At 34.0% G+C, this 19,040-nt stretch overlaps 1 protein-coding gene across 1 annotated transcript in view; it reads left to right on the forward strand.

Moving 5' to 3' along the window:
- ADAMTS6 (ADAM metallopeptidase with thrombospondin type 1 motif, 6) overlaps nucleotides 1-19,040 on the forward strand; it is a 217,283-nt gene that overhangs the window by 120,848 nt on the left and 77,395 nt on the right. Inside the window, exons 11-13 of the mRNA XM_004678267.1 lie at nucleotides 5,531-5,638; nucleotides 15,736-15,881; nucleotides 17,882-17,945. Of these exons, the coding sequence (XP_004678324.1) occupies nucleotides 5,531-5,638; nucleotides 15,736-15,881; nucleotides 17,882-17,945 (318 nt within the window). The remainder of the gene's footprint in view (nucleotides 1-5,530; nucleotides 5,639-15,735; nucleotides 15,882-17,881; nucleotides 17,946-19,040) is intronic.

A 19,040-nucleotide genomic window follows, 5' to 3' on the forward strand; every position in this document is an offset into this window, starting at 1 on the left:
CATAGGTTCTGGAAACAAAAGACATGAAATTAATCGAGCACCTCAAAATTCTTTTGCAATACAAACATGTATACTACCATGTATATACTTCACATATTTATTTGATTTTTATTTTTCCTTGAATTTCCTGCCAAAATCACAGTTTCATAATTATTTGTATGCATAAAGATCAGTAGTTTTAACTCTGGGTTTTCTTCTTAACTGTTTTTTTTTTTTAAAAAACCCATTTAATTATGTTTTGACCCCTTTGATTTGATGATAAGTTATTTAACTTAAATTTCTGGATGACCTTTTACTATGTACATGTGTGTGTGTAACACACACATATAAATATATATGTGTGTTTATATATGTGTAGATATGTGTGTGTGTGTATATACATATACACACACTGCTTTTCAAAGATCTCTTGTACTTAAATTATCCACAATCAGGATTAACCTATTTAAAGGGCACATTATCCTCTTTCTTCGGATGGTTACTAAGCACCTGGAGCCAGGCCATGGGTTCACCATATGTTGGGTTTCAATTTTTCTTTGTGTGATATAGTGATCAGTAACCTTTATAATCATTGATGTTCCTTTCTGACCTCTTCAGGGCTCAGCTATGCCCCTTGGCTGTCAGAATCCCTTATTGCACACAGCTGTTGAGAGATGTTGCTGATAGGGTAATGAGGACAAAGGGAATGTTTCATCTCCATCCAGAACCGAGGATCCAAATGGCACAGGGTTTAGGATTTCTCAAGGGTAGAAAATATGTGTTGTTGTTGTTGTTGTTGTTTCCATTAAAATTTCTTAAAAGAATCTAGTAATAAAAATTGTTATTTTCTCTTCATGTACTGTTTTTCTTTCTTAGTGATATACTAATTGTAAAAATCAGTTGCCACTTTATGGTACACCTTTCTTCCTTGTGTAAACTGTTAGTCAACTTTCCAAGGTTAATTAAAGGGCTTTTCTTCTTTTTTATATCGTTTAACAGCATAGTAACTTGAAAGGGATGGAGACATTAGTAAAGATCATTAAACTTCTTTTATGATATTGAGGTCTTTCACTAAAATAATCATGTTCTGATCATAGAAACTTGAGTTCATTTCTTTACAGAATTCTTTTCTGTAATCAGGTTCACTGTTTTACATTAGATATTTTCTTTAAAACTTTATATGTATTTTTATGAATTATATTGCTAGTGGTATTTTTTAGCTTTGTTAATTTATTGTGTCATTCATCTGAAAAATCAAATAAGTTAGAAACCTGGGACATCACAGTGGTGATGTTCCTTCAATAATCCCCATAATAATAATGTTTAAGCTGATACCTAAGCTCATATAGTGAGTGATTATGTTATCATGTATTTATATACTGTAATTTGGAGAGTGCTTCTTTTAAAAATCAGTGAAAATTAGGATATTTTATGAAATATAGTGAGATTTTACATTACATTAAAATGTAAAAAATCTCTACTAATCAAACTTAATTGGCCAATGACTATTCTAAAGTCTGATACATTCAAGGGAGGTAGAAAAGCCAACTACTTATATGATGTTGTGGTCATTGATATTTAGACAAAGTAGAGTTCAAGTCTATATTTAGTTAGAATTGAAGTAAAATGCTAAATCTTTTTTTGAGTTTAAGTTTCTAATGATTTCTAAGATTGTTGTGATACTTAAATGAGATTAAAATATGAATATGCTTAGTATAAGTGGTTGACAGCATATTCTGGAAAAAAATTGTTATCACCTACATTGTTGCTAAAATTTCTCTCTCTCTCTCAAGCTTATTTTGCTTAGTTTAATCCTGTCCATGTAGTTGCAAATGGAAAGACTCCACATATGTTTATTATTTATTCAGTCTTCTATCGGTAAGCACTTCAGTGTTTCTGTGTCTTGGCTTTTGTAAATAGCGCTACAATGACCATAGGGGAGCATATAGTTTTTCAAATTAGTGTTTTTATATTCCTCAGATCTCCTAGTTTTCAGAGAGAAGGAGAGAGGAAGCATATAGCAAATACACAATATATAAAATAAGTATTTTCTTTGCTCTGTGTGTATGTATACACACTTACGTAGCAAAGCCATAAAGTAGACATAGAAGTGTACTATAAATGAAGAGTGTTAGTTAGTTCAGGTGGTAAACTAAGCTGTTGTTGTTAATGTTGGAATAGGAGAAATCAACTTGGGCATGAGATAAGGAACTGGAACTGAGACTTAGAAAATAATTCTTTCCAGCTCCATCTATGTTGCTGCACATGACTTAAATTTACCTTTACTGATTACTGAGTGGTGTTCCATTGTGTATATCTCATTGATCAACGCATCTGTTTAGGGGCACTCAGGGTGTTTCCATAGGTTAGCGATAGTAAACTGTGCTGCAGTAAACATGGGCTTGCTAATTTTCTTTCAAGTTAGTGTTTTTGAGCTTTTTGGATAAATGCCAAGGAGTAGAGTTACTGTGCTGAATGGCAGGTACATATTTAATGTTTTAAGACCCCCTCCATACTGCTTTCCATAAGGCCTGAATCAGTTTGCTTTCCCACCAGTAGTGTAGGAGGGGTCCCTTTTCTCCACATTCTTGCCAGAATTGATTGTCTCTGGTCTTTTCCATCTGGGCCATTCTCACCCATGTGAGATGGACCTCATTGTGATATATCCTGAAAAACTGCAATGCATTAATTTTCATTTTTCTAATAGTAATAGTAAGTAAGACACATTTTTGATGTGTCTGCTAGCCATTTGAATGTCTTCTTTGGAGAAGTATCCATTTAGTTCTTTTGCCATTTTTGATTGGGTTTTTGTTTTTGAAGCATTTTATGAGTTGTTTATATATTTTTGATATGATTTATTTCTCATATGCATGGTGTGCTGACATTTTCTCCAATTCAGTAGGTTGCCTTTGTTTTAGTTATGGTTTCTTTCACTGTACAGAAGCTTTTTAGTTTGATGTAGCCCCAGCTGTTTATGTTCTCTCTTGTTTTCCTTGCTTTTGTGGATGATCCCTAAGGCATCATTAAAGCTTCTATCCTGAAATGTTTTGCCTATGTTTTCTTCTATGTCTTTTATGGTCTCAGGTTTTACATCCAAGTCTTTGATTCACTTTTAGTTGATTTTAGTGTATAGTGTAAGTCATGATCTAGTTTCACTCTTTGGTATGCAGCAATTATATTTAGTTTTCCCAGTACCATTTATCAAAGAGGCTATCTTTGTTCCTATGTACATGTTTGGCTCCTTCTCTACCCAGGTTCTTTGTACATTTGCATCTTGAATTACAAAGACTCTTTGTTTCATTCATCTATTTAATAATGTGACTTTTCCCTGAAATTTTCCATCTTCTGTTAAATATATATAAAGCAATTATCAACAGACTTATAAAGAGAGGCATTGATAGTAGCACCCATGTTTCTATTGTGCTAGGCTTACAGATTGTCAAAAGAATCATCAGTTCTTCTCACTATTCCATCACCTTACATAATTTATTTATTGAAATTAATATGCTTACTATGATGGTGTTATACAGATTCACCACAAAGCAAAAAATTTCAGCATGCATTTAATTTTAGTAGAGCTTGAGGTTTACCTTAGGTCGCTTACTCAGCAACTGACATATGTGTGCAATTAAAACATATACATGTGCAAATATATCAACCATGTTCTAGGATCCAACAGTTTAAAGAAAAGGGGGTATTTCTAAAAGAGTGAAATTGTCCTCAGGTTCTTTCAGAATGTATACCTCTTGCTTTCTTTGTCTGTATCACACCAACCCCATTACCAAAATACCAATAACACTCCACCACAGTACTTTGGACCTTCTCTACCATTTGCTTTCACTGCTTTGTCCCCTCTCTGGTAACCTCAGTTCTGCAGTCTGGATCCAAGAGATTGTTTTTGTTTTGTCTGTTCCTCTGTTTTGTTTCCTTATATACCACATCAGTGAAATCATCTTGTATTTATCTTTCTCTTTCTGGCTTATTTTGCTTAGAATAATCCTGTCTAGTTCCATCCATGTGGTTGCTAATGGAAAGAGTTCACATATTTTCTCTTTTTACAGCTGATTAGTATTTCTTGAGTATGTATACCACATGTTATTTATCCAGTCTTCTATCTATAATTACTTAGGTGTTTCTATATCTTGTCTGTTCTAGTGCTCAATGAACACAGAAGAACATATAGTTTTTCAAATTAGTGTTTTTATACCATCAGGTAAATTCCTAGAAGTTGGATTGCTGAATCCAGTGACAGATATATTTTAAATTGTTGAGGAACTTCCATACTGTTTTTCATAGAATCTGCATCAAATTACATTGCCACCAAAAAATGTACAGTGTTCCTTTTCCTCCACATCATCATAATCATTTGTTTGCTCTTTTTCTCACACGTTTAAGATGTTACATCACTGTGATTTTGCTAAAGACTGGGGAGTTGGGATAATAAAAAGTAGCAGCTTAATGGATTCTTTACAATAATTAATTCTATGTTATGTGAATTTCACCTCAATATAACCGAAGTTTTTAAAAAAGAAAAAGTAAATGCCAGATATTTCACTAGATATTTTAGTATAAACACTGATAAACTGTCAGGAAAGTATGTTGGAGAAAATTTTTATAATAATAATAATAATATGATTCATTAATAATAATATATAATAGTGATGCTCCTTAATGTGGTGAATATCTTAAATGAGTGTTATATCTCTCTGCTATATTGATCCCTTAGTCATTATATAATGTCCCATCCCTATCTCTTGTTACTTTTTTAAACTGGCAGTCTATTTTAGAAGTCTGTTTTACCTGATCTAAGTCTGTCTGTGCCTGGTTTTTGAAGTTACCATTTTGTTTATAGGATTGTTTTCAACCTTTTACTTTGAGCCTAAGTTTGTCTTTGAAGCTCACACTGACATCTAGAGATGGCAGAAAGCTGTTTTTTTTTTTTTTTTCCTGATCAAATCACTACCCTGTGCCTTTTGATTGCTGAGTGCAAATTGATTGATTGTAGGAAAATTATTGAAATTATTGATATGTAAGTATCGATTACTTACATTACCAGATTATTGTTCAGGCATATATGGACTCTGTGCATTACTCTGCTCATTCCTATTGTCTCTTTTTAAAAATCTATTTTAACTGGTTTTTAAATATTACAGTAAATATAGAAAGTCATTTAGCTAGCAATGCTTTCTTTCAGTTTGTACTGTTGTATATTCTTGATGGTACAAACATATTTCCTTTCTACATATTGATTATTTCTAATCTTCTATATTAATAAAGTGTCTTCACATTGTTTTTAAAATTTAATAGTCAATATTAAAAATTACTAAAATAAGAATTACAAAGATAAATGTTTAAATTATTCTGCAGTATGGGTAATTAACCTCCAAAGAGATTCCTACAAAATCCTCATCTCTGATGCTTCAATTATAGTAAATCACCAGGGGTCTCTCTTTTAAATAGTAATGCTGAGTGATGTGAGTATACTCTGTGGAAGGAATAGACATGATTTAGTCTCTACTTCTGATCAACTTGCTTTTGCCTTCTTTCCTAGGAAGTGTGTAGAGAGCTCTGGTGTCTCAGCAAAAGCAACCGCTGTGTCACCAACAGTATTCCTGCAGCTGAGGGAACACTCTGTCAAACTGGGAATATTGAAAAAGGGGTAAGCGCAAAGGATTTATTAGTTATTTGATATGTACACTAAACTGATAACTCTTGTTGTATTGTTAAGTCAGCCACTAGGAAATCATAGTATTTTAAAATGTGCTTGAGAAAACAATAAATTCTTAACCTAATTGCGTTAATTATCATATCACGGTATCTGCAAACATGCATTGCTTAGGAAATTATAGCAAACAACTATTTTCTGGTTCAGTTTCAGCTTTCTATATGCATAGGTATGAGTAGTATTTGTGCAAACTCCAGCAGCAATCTTATAGTCTGTTTAGCCACAGAAGTCCACTTCTTTCTTACAAATAATATCCAGGAAAATTATTTGATCCCAAAATAGATTTTATAATTAGAGTCTGATTAGAGTCACTTTTACATCACAGTGTGAATGAAAAAGCAAGTAGTGAGAGAATAATTAGAGTTTATTGAACATAGGAATTGGAGCTTAATATTGAGTAATTGTATTTTTACCAGTCTATTTTTTTAAGGAATATATAATTATTAAGAATTGCTCAAACAGATAGGACTAGTCTATGCTATGCCTGAAATTTTTTAGTAATTGCTAGATATATAGATTTTAGAATTTATTATTATGAACTGAACTTATAATATCTACTGCTGTCATCTGTTCTCAGTTCTGACTTCTTCCATGTTAGTTGGGCTAGTTTCAACAAAGAATACACTGAATTTCAGCTTGTGATCCGATGTTTAAATAAAAAGAATGAAAGCTTTTGGGCAGCTGTCACAGTTTATTAATCCTTGCTGACGGCTTCATTCAGGACCCATGACCCAGTGCCATGTTGATGGCTTTTCCATGCTGAGTTTGGAAATGTTGGTAAATTATGCTAAATGCATGAATTGATAGGGTCATTTTTAAAGGATTAAGGACTATTTTTTTTTTTTGGAGACTTTGTAGGTAGCCAATAAAAATATAAGACCTTCACACACTACCAAAAGTCCAGTTTCGGTTTTTTTTTTCACTGAAGTAATAGAAAATATTAGGAACTTCATTCTTGAAACAACAGTCTAGGTTTATTTTGGAACCAACAATTCTTGTCATCGACAAGTAACAATTTACATCAAACTATACTTAAAAAAGAAATACACGACCAGGAAGAGGGAAAGTCATAGTGAGAATCTGTTTCTTTATTTGTCATTGATTGATTATTCTTGTAATCTAGTCCATGGGCCACAGTCTCTATTTGCCTGGAATAATAATATCAATAGGCTTGGTGGCTCTCTAATTTTAGCTTACTTTTTGATACTATACATAAAGAATTCATTATTATAAACACCTCAGAGCATTCCTAGATACATTTTAGGAATGATACAGCCACAGCAAATTGGTAAACCATGATTTATGGCTATCTGACACATAGCTCAACACCACCAATCTTTTGCATTTTACACACATATCATTATTATTATCATTGTCATTTGTCCTTAATAACTAGATTCTCAAATGTCATATATTAGCGTGATATGCATATATGTGATAGATTTTTAAATTACAGAAAATCTAGAACTATAGTTTAATAGTTCTCAATAATATAGATGAGAAATATAATTACTCTCAGAGTAAGTACAGAAAAGACAAAGTGATAAAATGTGGCAAGAAATATTGGATTTCTAAAGATCACTTTGATTTCTAAAGCTTCTAAATCTAAGCTAATGATTACCAACATTTGGATCCCATAAATACGTTCTTCAAATGAGCTCTACAAAACATTGATATGTACATTTGACAATATGGAAATGTTCTTGTAAAAAGAACCTTCCTTTGCCTGCCTCCATTTCCTATCCTTGAATCCATGCCAACTTCTAACATACCTAAACAGAATATATTGGGCTCCAAGAAAAAAACCTAAGAAACTTATAAATGTAGCAAAGTTTGTCTACCAAAATGTCATTCCTATTTACAGCTTTAGAGTGCTGTTTCGTAAAGTCAATATGTCTAACATTAATCTACAGAACAATGTTAGGTCACTTTTTTCAGAGACAGGGAAGGTTGATATGCCACTTCAGGAACTGTACTGACAAATCTTACAAAGGATGAATCAATTAAAAAAAAAAACCCAATCCTATAAGGAGTCCAAAAAAGAAAGAAGAAAGAATAGTAGGCAGAAATCCTCAAATATCGCATCATTAACTTTGAACTTAAGACGAGGCTTTCAAATTACTGGAGCAACATTTCTTTTAAAGAAAAAAAAATAGAGGACAAGATGTGAGTTAAACTAAAAAAAAAATAAAGTTGTTTTTTGTTAACTGCATTTAGCATGTCATCTATTTATGAATTCTGGTTGTTACTGATTTGTAAGTTGTATTTTTTTTTCCTTAAGAGAGAAGCATGTCTACTGTTGCCAAATGCAGATTTTCCTCTTGAGGCTCTATCTTTTTTTTTTTTTAAGATTTATTTATTTATGCATGCAAGAACTGGGATGTAGTCCAGTGGTGTGGGTGTGTGTGAGAGGATTCACCAGAGACAGAATAGGCAGCAGAACAAGCAGATATACTGAAATACCCTGCTGAAGAGAGCAGCAGGCAAGACAGAAGAGGTCCGTGGCACCATGTGGGCCACCCCCATGGCTGGCTAGAGATTGAACTTGTGCTACAGTGGCTGCTATAGCTTGACAGTGCTGTCTTTAACCCCTCTGCATCAGTGAAGCCCAAAACTCTATCTATTTATAAGTTAAACCAGAACTCAGAATTTTGACTCAAATCAGAGCTACTATGCAAAAGCTACTGAAAAAATTCACATAAAAATTTCAATTTCTTAATAACTTTGTGTGGCTAATGTATTCTTGCCATCTAAAAATAGTTGGCTTTCTAGTTACACTGATGACAATGACAAATGTTTTTAAAATACTTATAGTGTGCCAGAACCATATTTGCTCTGCTTAATATTGACAGAAATCCTATTAAGTAGGTACTGTTTAAACTCCATTGTACAGATGAGGAGAGTAAGACAGAAAGGCAAAGATTACACAGAAATTTAATAGCGGAAGTGGGATTACAGCCCAGGTCTTTGTGATCCCATTGTTGGAAATGTGGCTCCTATATACGGTCTCTGATTTTACTTTATCTCAGATGGTTAATTTTGCAGAGAACAGAGCAAATTTTCATTGTCAAAGGGATAAACTGAGTCATTCAGCCTGAACTTGGTGGTAACAATGTATTTTATCCTTTAATATGCAATGGATTTTCACAGTAAGAATGTATTATGCACAGGACATTGAACTCAGAGTATGCAATTGTGTTACAGTTGGCAAAATAATGAATCTCTACTTTTAAATGAGATAAATATGTTTCTCTGCATGTTTTGTAGAGATATTGTGAGCATGGAGTGAGATAATGTCTCGGTGAGCTTTTTGTGGGCTTTCTAAGAGGAAGGTGTTGATGTATATATACATGCCATTATTATTTACCAACTTCACATGATGATTGACAGAAAGTTCTTTGCCAAACTGTCTTAACTGGCAATAGTGAGCATCAGAGTATAAGCATGAGTTTGTGTGTCTCCAAACATGAATGGAATATCTACAACCTCTGATCTTGACTCTGACATTGAAAGCTACTCTCAGTAGAGGAAATAAGAAAGAACTTACATCCTGTCTAGCCAGTAGGATAAAACCAAAGCTGCTCATAGATTGTTTTTTTAATGAAATGTAAAAACAACAACAAAAACCCAGAGAAGGGTAGAAATGTTGCTCAAATGATAGCATAGACATAGCCAGAGGACTGGATCCACGATGATCTCGTCAAACTCTGGCTGCAAATGATATGGGATCCCTGCCCGAGGGCGCAGTTCCACAAATGTTCCATGTAAGTATGGGAACTGTTCCATGCACATTTAGCAGATGGAGTAAGAAATATGGCCAAAAAATTAAAAACTGATCTTTGCGTGAGTCCTGGGGGGTCTGACATCGCTATTACAGCCATTGGATGTTTGCCTGAATAAGCCATTCAAGGATTGAATAAGAACCATATGGTCTGAATGGATGTGCTCAGGGACAGTAGCATTAACCAAAGGAGGAAATTTGATGAGCCCAGACGGTGCGCTGGTACTGTGTGTCCATGGGTCAAGCTCCTACAAATCAATCAATACAATTTTTAGCCCGAAAAACTTTCCTCTGACATGACATCAGCGATAGCCCTTTGGATAAGCATAGGAGGGTTGCCATATTTGATGAAGCAGTAAGCAAAGTTTTAGATTGTAAAAATAGTATTGATATTATTACTAAACAGTATTACTAAGAATTATCAAGACACAATCCTTGCAAGCTCTGATGCTGACCACAAAGTTTCAAATACTTGGTCTAGTGCCAAAAGATTGATTTAATGACTCTGCAAGGCCCAGCAATATAGCCAAGCATTTGGTCTTATATACACATGACATTGATTTCTAATATCTTGCATGGGAAAGTGGGGCTGGATTAGAATAAGATAATATTTTATAAGCCCTTCTAAACCACTGGATATTCAATATATATTAGGACATTTGCAACCTTAGATCTTAATTCACTTAGAGCAAAATATAATATGTTTTGACTGTGGCCCAAGCTATAAACACAGGAAGTGAAGAAAGAATAGCTCTTCCAATTGCTCTAGAAATTTAAATAGTATGAGATGACAAGTTCTGATTTAGATTTTGGGCTGAAATAAGCTTTAGCATCCCTGCACCTGCACAATAGAAAGATAAGGTTTATAATAGCCTTGTGCTACAACTCTCAGCTTTTCTGACTTGGGAAGAATATTCTTCTTTGAATCACTAGTATCACTTCCTTTAAGATCTTTGCATTTCCTGAGAGGTCTCATTCCAGATGCTGGCTGCACCCAGCACTGACCATATCTACCATACTGACCATGATCACATAATCTACCATAGTCACATTTTAAAATATCTCTAGTTAAAAAGGTATTTTTAAATACTATTATACTCGTTTGAAATTTTCCTTTATGAAACTCTGACATACTACCAAAGGTAGATTGCTTGATTTAACATTATAATATAACACATTATAACATATAATATGTATTATAATATAATATGTATTGCTTGCAGATAATTCTCTGATGTACATCATGACATTTAGTGGTCTAAATAACAAGAGATATTATTTAATAGTTAATAAATATTTCCTAGGAAAACTTTTAATGCCTCAGTGCACAATGTGATCTGTGTAGGTAGCTTTTAAAATATATTTCTTTTATTTAGGAGGAATGTGAAAAGTAAGTGTAAATGAGTTTTATTTTTAAAATGTAATAATTTTAAGTTTTTCACCTTCTGAATCTGTAAAGTAATTAGTAAAGGAAGGCTAAATTCATCTTTTTTTTTTTTATGTGGGTTATTTAGGTGAAAAAAATCACTGGATTGTATATAACCTTTGAGAAGAAAGATTAGAAACTGGTTTCTATCTAAATATTTTATTTTTCTTATTTAAGAAATTAAGCAAAAATCTATGCGCATGGAAGTAGACCTTTTTACAGGTTTGGCAAATTCAGGTAAAATTAAAAAAGAGTATAGAAAATACAACACTCAAGATTCTTACCTTTCAGTGTTTGTACTTTATTTTATTTACTTCAAGTTGGCCTACTTGTGTAATCTAATTATATTACTTATGCTGTATACATATTCAGATCTTGATTTTTTTTAAAGATTTATTTATTGTGCATAAAGGGGTACAGGCCAGAGATGCAGAGGCGGTGAGAGGCTTCACCAGAGACAGAGAGGGGAGCAGAACAGGTAGATCGACAAAGTACACTGCTGAGGGGAGCAGTGGGCGGGTCAGGAGAGGTCTGCCACGCCATGTGGTCACCTCTGGGGCAGATGGGGATCAAACTCATGCTGAAGTGGTCTCAGCTTCTTAGTGCTGTGCTTTTAACCTGCTGTACCACCAGGGATGTATTTTTATTAGTGTGATCATCTAGAAAATTACCTTAAATAACTTGAGCCACATGAAGTCATTTAAAGGTTTCTTAAGGCATTTATTAATAAGTAAATTTCTTCTCTTAAAGTCATATAACATGTCGGGCCTTCATGGTGGTGCAAGGGGTTAAATCTCAGCACTAAGAAGCAGTCTGCAGCCTGCAGCACAAGTTTGATTCCCATCCCAGGAGCTGACCTCCTGTCTCACCTGCTGCTCCCCTCAGCAGTGTACTTTGTCAATCTGCCAGTTCTGCTCCCAACTTTGCCTCTGGTGAATCCTCTTACACCCCCGCCCCCCCCCTCTGGCCAGCACCTCAGCTCTTGTATGCATGAATAAATAAATCTTTTTTTTTTAAATCATATACCATGTTAAATATTATTTTCAGAAGAGAGAAGTAGCAAAATTCTTAACAGCTACCTTATAAATACAAAGAGTGTTGGAGAATTAAACAAAATACAAAGAATACTTCAGTTTGCCAGAGATCAATATCAAACAAACCTTTGATAGTGTTTTTTTTTTTGCATGACTTTGAAGGTATGTTTGTGTAAAACTAATTTCTAAGGTTGTCCTAATCCAAGCCATATCAGAATAGAAAATCAAAATTGGTTACCATTTTATAGTCAGGGATCCTAAAGAAAAGAAACAATGACTTGACAATGACAAAGACATTGCTAGAATGAGAACTCAGATTTGTAACATGGAGTACATGCAGGTTGCAGTTGCTTACCTATTCCCTAGTTAACCAAGTTGTTAAACTAGACATTAGTCTCTTGTCAACGCTTAGTTCACTGATACTTATATTATTATCATTACTTCATTCTTCATCCATTAATCTTTGTTATTTGACTTTTTCAACTCCATGCAATAGATATAATCATTTACATGAATTTATGCAGTAAAATGTTCTAGCACTCTATTACAAAATACTATTGCTCTGCAGATATACTAATGAATGATGTGAACTGCAGTAAAATGAATTTATGCAGTAAAATGTTCTAGCACTCTATTACAAAATACTATTGCTCTGTAGATAGATACTAATTAATGATGTGAACGGCATAACATTTTACAAACTGAATATTGTATTTATCTTTTCTTAAAAATATATAACTTATTGAGACATAATTTGCATAGATATAAACATCCATAGATTATACTTATCTTTTAACTTAAAAATAAGTTTTAAAAGAGAAGTAAGAATTAATGTGAGCTTTTGTCATAGACTACAATTTTCTCAACATCCAGGAAACTTGCATAATATTATTAAAGGCTTTGGAACCTACATCTTTCAATATTCTTGTAGTCTTCACAGTTCCCTCGACCTATTAAGAATTCAGAAAGTAAAATTTTTTCTCTATATATTATGAATCTACTCAATGAGGTCCGATTATTTTATATGTATGTACACTTGTAACTACGTTGAGTTTTTTAATCTCTGGTGTTCAGTTAAAAAAATAATCTAGTAAAGTATTTTAGAATATTCTTTAATGTTCCCACCAGTTGATTTTTTTTTGCCACTGAGTTTTGTTTATTTCTACTAGTAAGTGACCTTGGGTAAGTTAGCCTCCTTCAGGTTGCAGTTTACTCATCAGACAAAACAAAGTTCTTAGACCACATGAATTCTAAATTTCCTTTAAACTTGAGATGCAATTATAAGCTTATATAAAATAACCAAAAATTCAAACTTTATTGATATTTGAAATCAATAATGCTAAATTTCCAACTTGAAAAAATAGGTAGCTTTTAAGATTTGGAGTTCTTTCATGTACTAATTGCAGTAATTGTTGTTCAGTGCTACGTTGCTCAATTATTCTCATAGGAAAGTAGGTACAAACATAAATATTATGATACTCAGCTACTTGTAATAACAAAACTATAAAACTGATGATTACTTAACCTAATGTGACTTTTATATTGTGAGGTCTAACCCAACTGGTATATCATTATGCAAGTAGATGGTCTTCATGACCACTTCAATAAATGACACATGCAAAGAGAACATTATCTCCTTCTCAAGTATACATTATCAGCCACCCTGCTCCAAGAATTGATCTTCTGTTATCAAGTTAGCCTACTACTGCTTCAGCATTTTGGACAGATTTTTTTTCCCCCTTCGTGGTAATTTCGCTGCTCCAAACTCATAATCTTTATTAATGTCCTAAATTAATGTTTATTAAACATATGGTCATAATGTTCTACTTTTAAAAAGCATCCAATATTTTACTTCCTCTGAACTAATTTTTTTATGAAAAAAAATTGTTTAGCACCTTTGTAAAGAAATCCTTTATCTTGTTGGAACTGCTAAAATATTACTGAGTGCCAGGGGGAAAAAGATGACTTTATACTTTTTACCCTGAAGTATCTCTAGTTCCTTCCAGGCTTATAATAATAATAAAAGCATATAGAATTCTATAATCTCATTAATGTGTTATTCAATAAATTTTGCTTATCTTCTACATTCTAGGTACAGTTCTAGTGCATATAATCTGCATTCTGTATTGATGGAAATATTCTATATCTTCTCTTAACATAGCCACTAGCCACGTGTGTGTATGAAACACTGGAAATGTGGTTAGTGACCCAAGGAACAGAATTTTTAATTACAATTTAAATTTTAATAGTCACTTGTTCTTAGGGATCTTACATACTAATGAGAGGAGACATGATAAAGAATTAATTTGAAGAATAAACATGGTAATATAAAATGCATTAAGCACTAAGAGGAACTAAACCAGGAGGATATAATCGGTGTATCAGGCATAGGTTAGGAGGGACGGCAGGAACTGTATAATGGGGTCCCACTTCAGAGTAACTGTGGTCAAGGAAAGTCCTTTCTGTTGAAAAGACACCTGACTTCACATCCAATGATGAGAAGACAGAGATAGGAGGAATCGAGAGAAAGATATTCCTAGCTGGCCATCAAATGCAGATACCCCAAGGAAGCAGCAAGCTTAGTGTACTGAGGAAAAGAAATCCATTGTGTATGAAGCATTTTGTACAAAAGAGAGAATAAAGAGGGGCTCCATTTCAAATGCCACTGATCATCAGTATTAAAGGAAGTAGGGAAACACCACAATCTTAAGCAAAAATTGATATGATATGGTATGTTTTGAAAGATAGTAAAGAAGTAGAAACTGGTGAACCAGGTAAGTAGCTGTTCCATTTGCCAGTTTAGTGGTAGCAGTGGAACAGGTGCAAAGTGGAAAAGGTAAAAAGTAATCACATTCATCATTCCCATTTTTCTTTAACAAGATAACATTGCTGGAACTCAACTCTGATGATCCTGTTCATATGTTACTCCTATAAGCAGATTACTTTCATAGCATCATTATGGTCTGTCAAAGTTTGATAATTCAGAAAAATGCACCAACAAGTGCCTAGAAAAAAATTTTTTTTAATTCTTTCATTCTTACTGTGTTCTGCAAATAAGATTTATCATGTTAGAGTTATGAGCTGGTTATGTGATGTCTGCGTCTCGATAAATTATTCCTGGCTTTCTACTTATATGCAGTATGTGTGGTTTATTGCAGAGAGTGGAGCTGAGAAGAATTCCAGTACACATGTTCATCAGGGGCTATGCACATGGCTAGTCAGTGTATATAAGGGTTTTTTTGTACCCGGTCCCTAGTGTCTTGGCATTACTTTTATTATGTCTGCAGTACTCATGTAGATGAAATGCCACAACACATTCTTTTACTATTGTAGCCTCAACCGGCCTTTTAAATTTTTTTTAAGAAAAAGCAATTACCATCATAAAAATTCCTTACTGGGGAACTTTCCATATTGCGTTATCATTCCATGAGTCTAATAATAGTGGAATATAAAGAAAAAAATTTAATACTAAAATATCTAAAAAAGACTTTTGAGGTCTCCATAATGAGAAACACTAAAAGAGGGGAATTAAGGAACGAGAAGTCAATTTTTTTTTTTTTAGAACTCCTGTTACATATTAGAGGTTTACAAATCATTACCTAGCAAAAGATGATTTGCAAATCACATGCACCTTCACCAATGTCTAAACACAGCTAAAGAATTATCAGTGTGTTATCTATTGGAAGAATGCTAATGCCTATAATTGGTCATTGCCTAACCCTATGTATTTCTATCCTGATAGCTCTATCTGCCTAAAAGCTAATTCTGTGTTTTCTGTGAAATTTTGCAGTGGTGTTATCAGGGAGATTGTGTTCCTTTTGGCACTTGGCCCCAGAGCATAGATGGGGGCTGGGGTCCCTGGTCACTGTGGGGAGAGTGCAGCAGGACCTGCGGGGGCGGCGTCTCCTCATCCCTAAGACACTGTGACAGTCCAGCGTAAGTAGCTAAAGTAAGCCGGAGCCAACAAAAAGACACTGTTGGAAATGATTCAAAGTTGTGGTTTCACATGTTATCTGTAAAAACGTTTCAGTAGTGAGCCAAGTGCTTGTCTTCAGAACAAGCAATAGGCACAGGAAAGTGGAGGAGCCTTGTCAGACTTTCTTTTTCTCCCTTTCCCCTTACTGTATACCTAAAAATAAAAGAAGAAAAAATTAAAAAAAAAAAGTAAGAAAAGTACCTACCCCAGGTATAGCTAAACTTTTACTTTAGTAATAATCAGATAGCTTTCCTCCTCCAAAAACTACTGAATTAGGGATGAAACCAGGTCTAGTCTTAGCTACATTACCACTATTCCCAGGCTACCTAAGGTCTTTTCACATGTCACATAAAATTATTACTGCTACATTAGTATTAAAAGGACCAATGAGAGCACTTCAAGGGTTGAAATGCCTTGATTCGCATCACAAATCACAATGAAAAGAATACTGCCCATGTGTTAAAATAGTTTCCATTCACATGCCCCCGTTAATCATCTTCCAGAACTGCCACCACTTTTCTCCTAATGGCTATTTTATGCAGGTCAGACTGCTCCTCTCCCACCTCTCTTTTTCTCCAGCCAGAGTGCCCCTGGCATCAGGCCAACCCCACCAGTATTTTTTGCTACCCATACTGCTTCTCCCCTCTAGTAGTGCCCATTGCAGGTGGGCTGCCCCTCATTCCCCAGAGTCGCCCTCTCAGCTGCTGCTTGTCAAGAGCTCCCTTTTGTCTGGAGCTCGAGGGCCTTCTTTCCTGACAGTATTCAGTGCTGAATAATGATGTTGTAGCATCATTTCTCCTCTCACCCAACCCCCCATCTTCTGGAGTAAAGGACCCAACTTCTCTTTCTTTGACTCTTTTTAGCTTGAAATTAGGTCTTTATATTAGTTTTGTGTTTCCATTTTCCTGCTTCCCTCAGTGCTGAACAGCACTCACTGTCACTCACCCATGCTCCCACCATCCCCACTACCTTGTTTTTGTCTAACCAACCTACTACTCCTCCCAAGCTGTTTCAGGCTGGCCCATGTCTTTCCTTGCTCACAGTCAACATTCATGAGCATTCAAATATACTTAAAATGTAGCTGTAATGATCCCTCCATAGCAATGAGCCAAAATGATGTCAGGCTTGTTTTCTTTTTTTAAACAAGTGCAGAACCACTAACCTAAGTATAATTGCAGACCAGTATGAATTAATATCCAAAAATATACAACCCTATGATACTTAGGAAACCTGGACCTCTTTTAAAAGAAGCTAGTTCTTTACATTACACACCCAAATAAATAGCATATGGTTTTCCCTAATGTTAAACATTCCAAAATTAGTTTGTGTAAATCAGACATTTGACATCTTACTTTTTCATTGCATTGAGTGTTGTATAAAATACATATATAAAAAATGTACAAAATGATGTAAAAATAAACTGTTATAAAATAAAAAAATATATAATACAAAATCACCTGATTTTTTAGTTTTTAAAAATTGTATATAATATTTTAAATGAGGTAGAAATTCATTTCTACATTATTTACTTTGAACTAAAGATATTTCCAGAGTTATTCAGTATTCTTGTTTCAAGTCTGGAAAAAAAGTCCAAATTTTTCATTTCCCTTGGTATACATATTATTGGTTTTGTGAACATGAGTCAAATGAATTTTGATTTTAACTAACTGATTTTTTAACTCAATATGTTGAGCTGAGCACCTGATTACATTGATTTAACTTCATTTTCTTAAGAATGTCAATAATAATTAAAATTACCAATAGTAAACTGCTTTAATATTTATGTGCAACAACCATAATCATTATTGCTCACAATTACCAATGTGGTTCTTTTAATAACTAATATGATATCAAAGTTTGTAATTTTTAGTGAACGTTAATATGCTCTCAACTAAACTGTATGTAGTCTTTCTGTGGATGATATATTACATTCACATGTTAAAATAAAATTTGTTTTCAGACCTTCAGGAGGTGGAAAATACTGCCTTGGGGAAAGAAAACGGTATCGCTCCTGTAACACAGATGTAAGTAAAACCAAATTCTGTTATAAAAATTTAGTTTATATTTCTCTACAGTGGGGAGATTTTTAAAATTTGTAAACTATCTGATCAGAAATCCAAGTGTATAAGGATCATTTTAATTTTTAAATTGTCTCAGGTCCAGCAATTCCATCAATTAGAGTCAAAAGGAAGCTCCAGGAGCAAATACATTTTCCCCTAACAGGTATCAAAAGAGAGCCACATACTCCCTGCACTGCCCTGGCCCCTCAAAATTCACAATTGTGCCATCACTATCTTTCTTGAGCCCATCAAATGAACTGCATTGTGCCATTTTACCCACTTATGTTGCCCACTGTGTGAAGCCCCATGTGCCTACCTCCTTTCTCACTTCTTGTCATCCTGTTCCAGAAAGCTCTGCATATCCCCTCTTCTGTTCTAATCCTTGCCCAACCACTGACACTCTTCCTTGCTCTCAGAATTCATCATCCATCATCAAATCCTTTATATCCAGTCCTCTCTGAATTTTTTAAAATGAAAATTGTCTCTCCTGGGAAATACTACTTCCTCTGTAGTCCTCTCAAGTTCAAGACTTGTGTTTTTCCCTTTGCTTTTGAATGTCGGCCTGGAAGCAGAATGACTGACTGTCTCACTTACTGCTTCCAGATAATTATTCCTCTCTCCTATCTAAAACCATGGCTTTTAATTTCATTTTAAAAATTCTCCTGTGTAAGTGCTACTATACATTATCTACCTTTCATCTTCATCTCCAACCCCATGCCTATTTTCATTGTTGGTTATTTCATGAATACACAGATAATTTTTCTAATTTTCTCTTATAGGCTTTTTCATAATCATGCAAACTTGCTATTATTTTTTCTATCTTGAAAAAAAAAAAAGCCCCTCTACTTATGTTGCTATTCTTTGCTTCCTTTTGAAGCAAATTCTTCAAAAGAATCATCTGTATTTGTTAGATCCAACTCTTCTCATTTCTTCCTAAAGTCTGAGTCTTCATCTTACTAGATCTTCACTAGACTTCCATCAAATTAAACTTTTTTTTTTTTAAAGATTTATTTATTTATTCATACAGAACTGGGGTACAGGCCAGAGGCTCAGGGGCGG

This window comes from Condylura cristata, unplaced genomic scaffold (genome assembly GCF_000260355.1).
Source record: "Condylura cristata isolate star-nosed mole 26May11 unplaced genomic scaffold, ConCri1.0 scaffold00007, whole genome shotgun sequence".
NCBI lineage: Eukaryota > Metazoa > Chordata > Mammalia > Eulipotyphla > Talpidae > Condylura > Condylura cristata.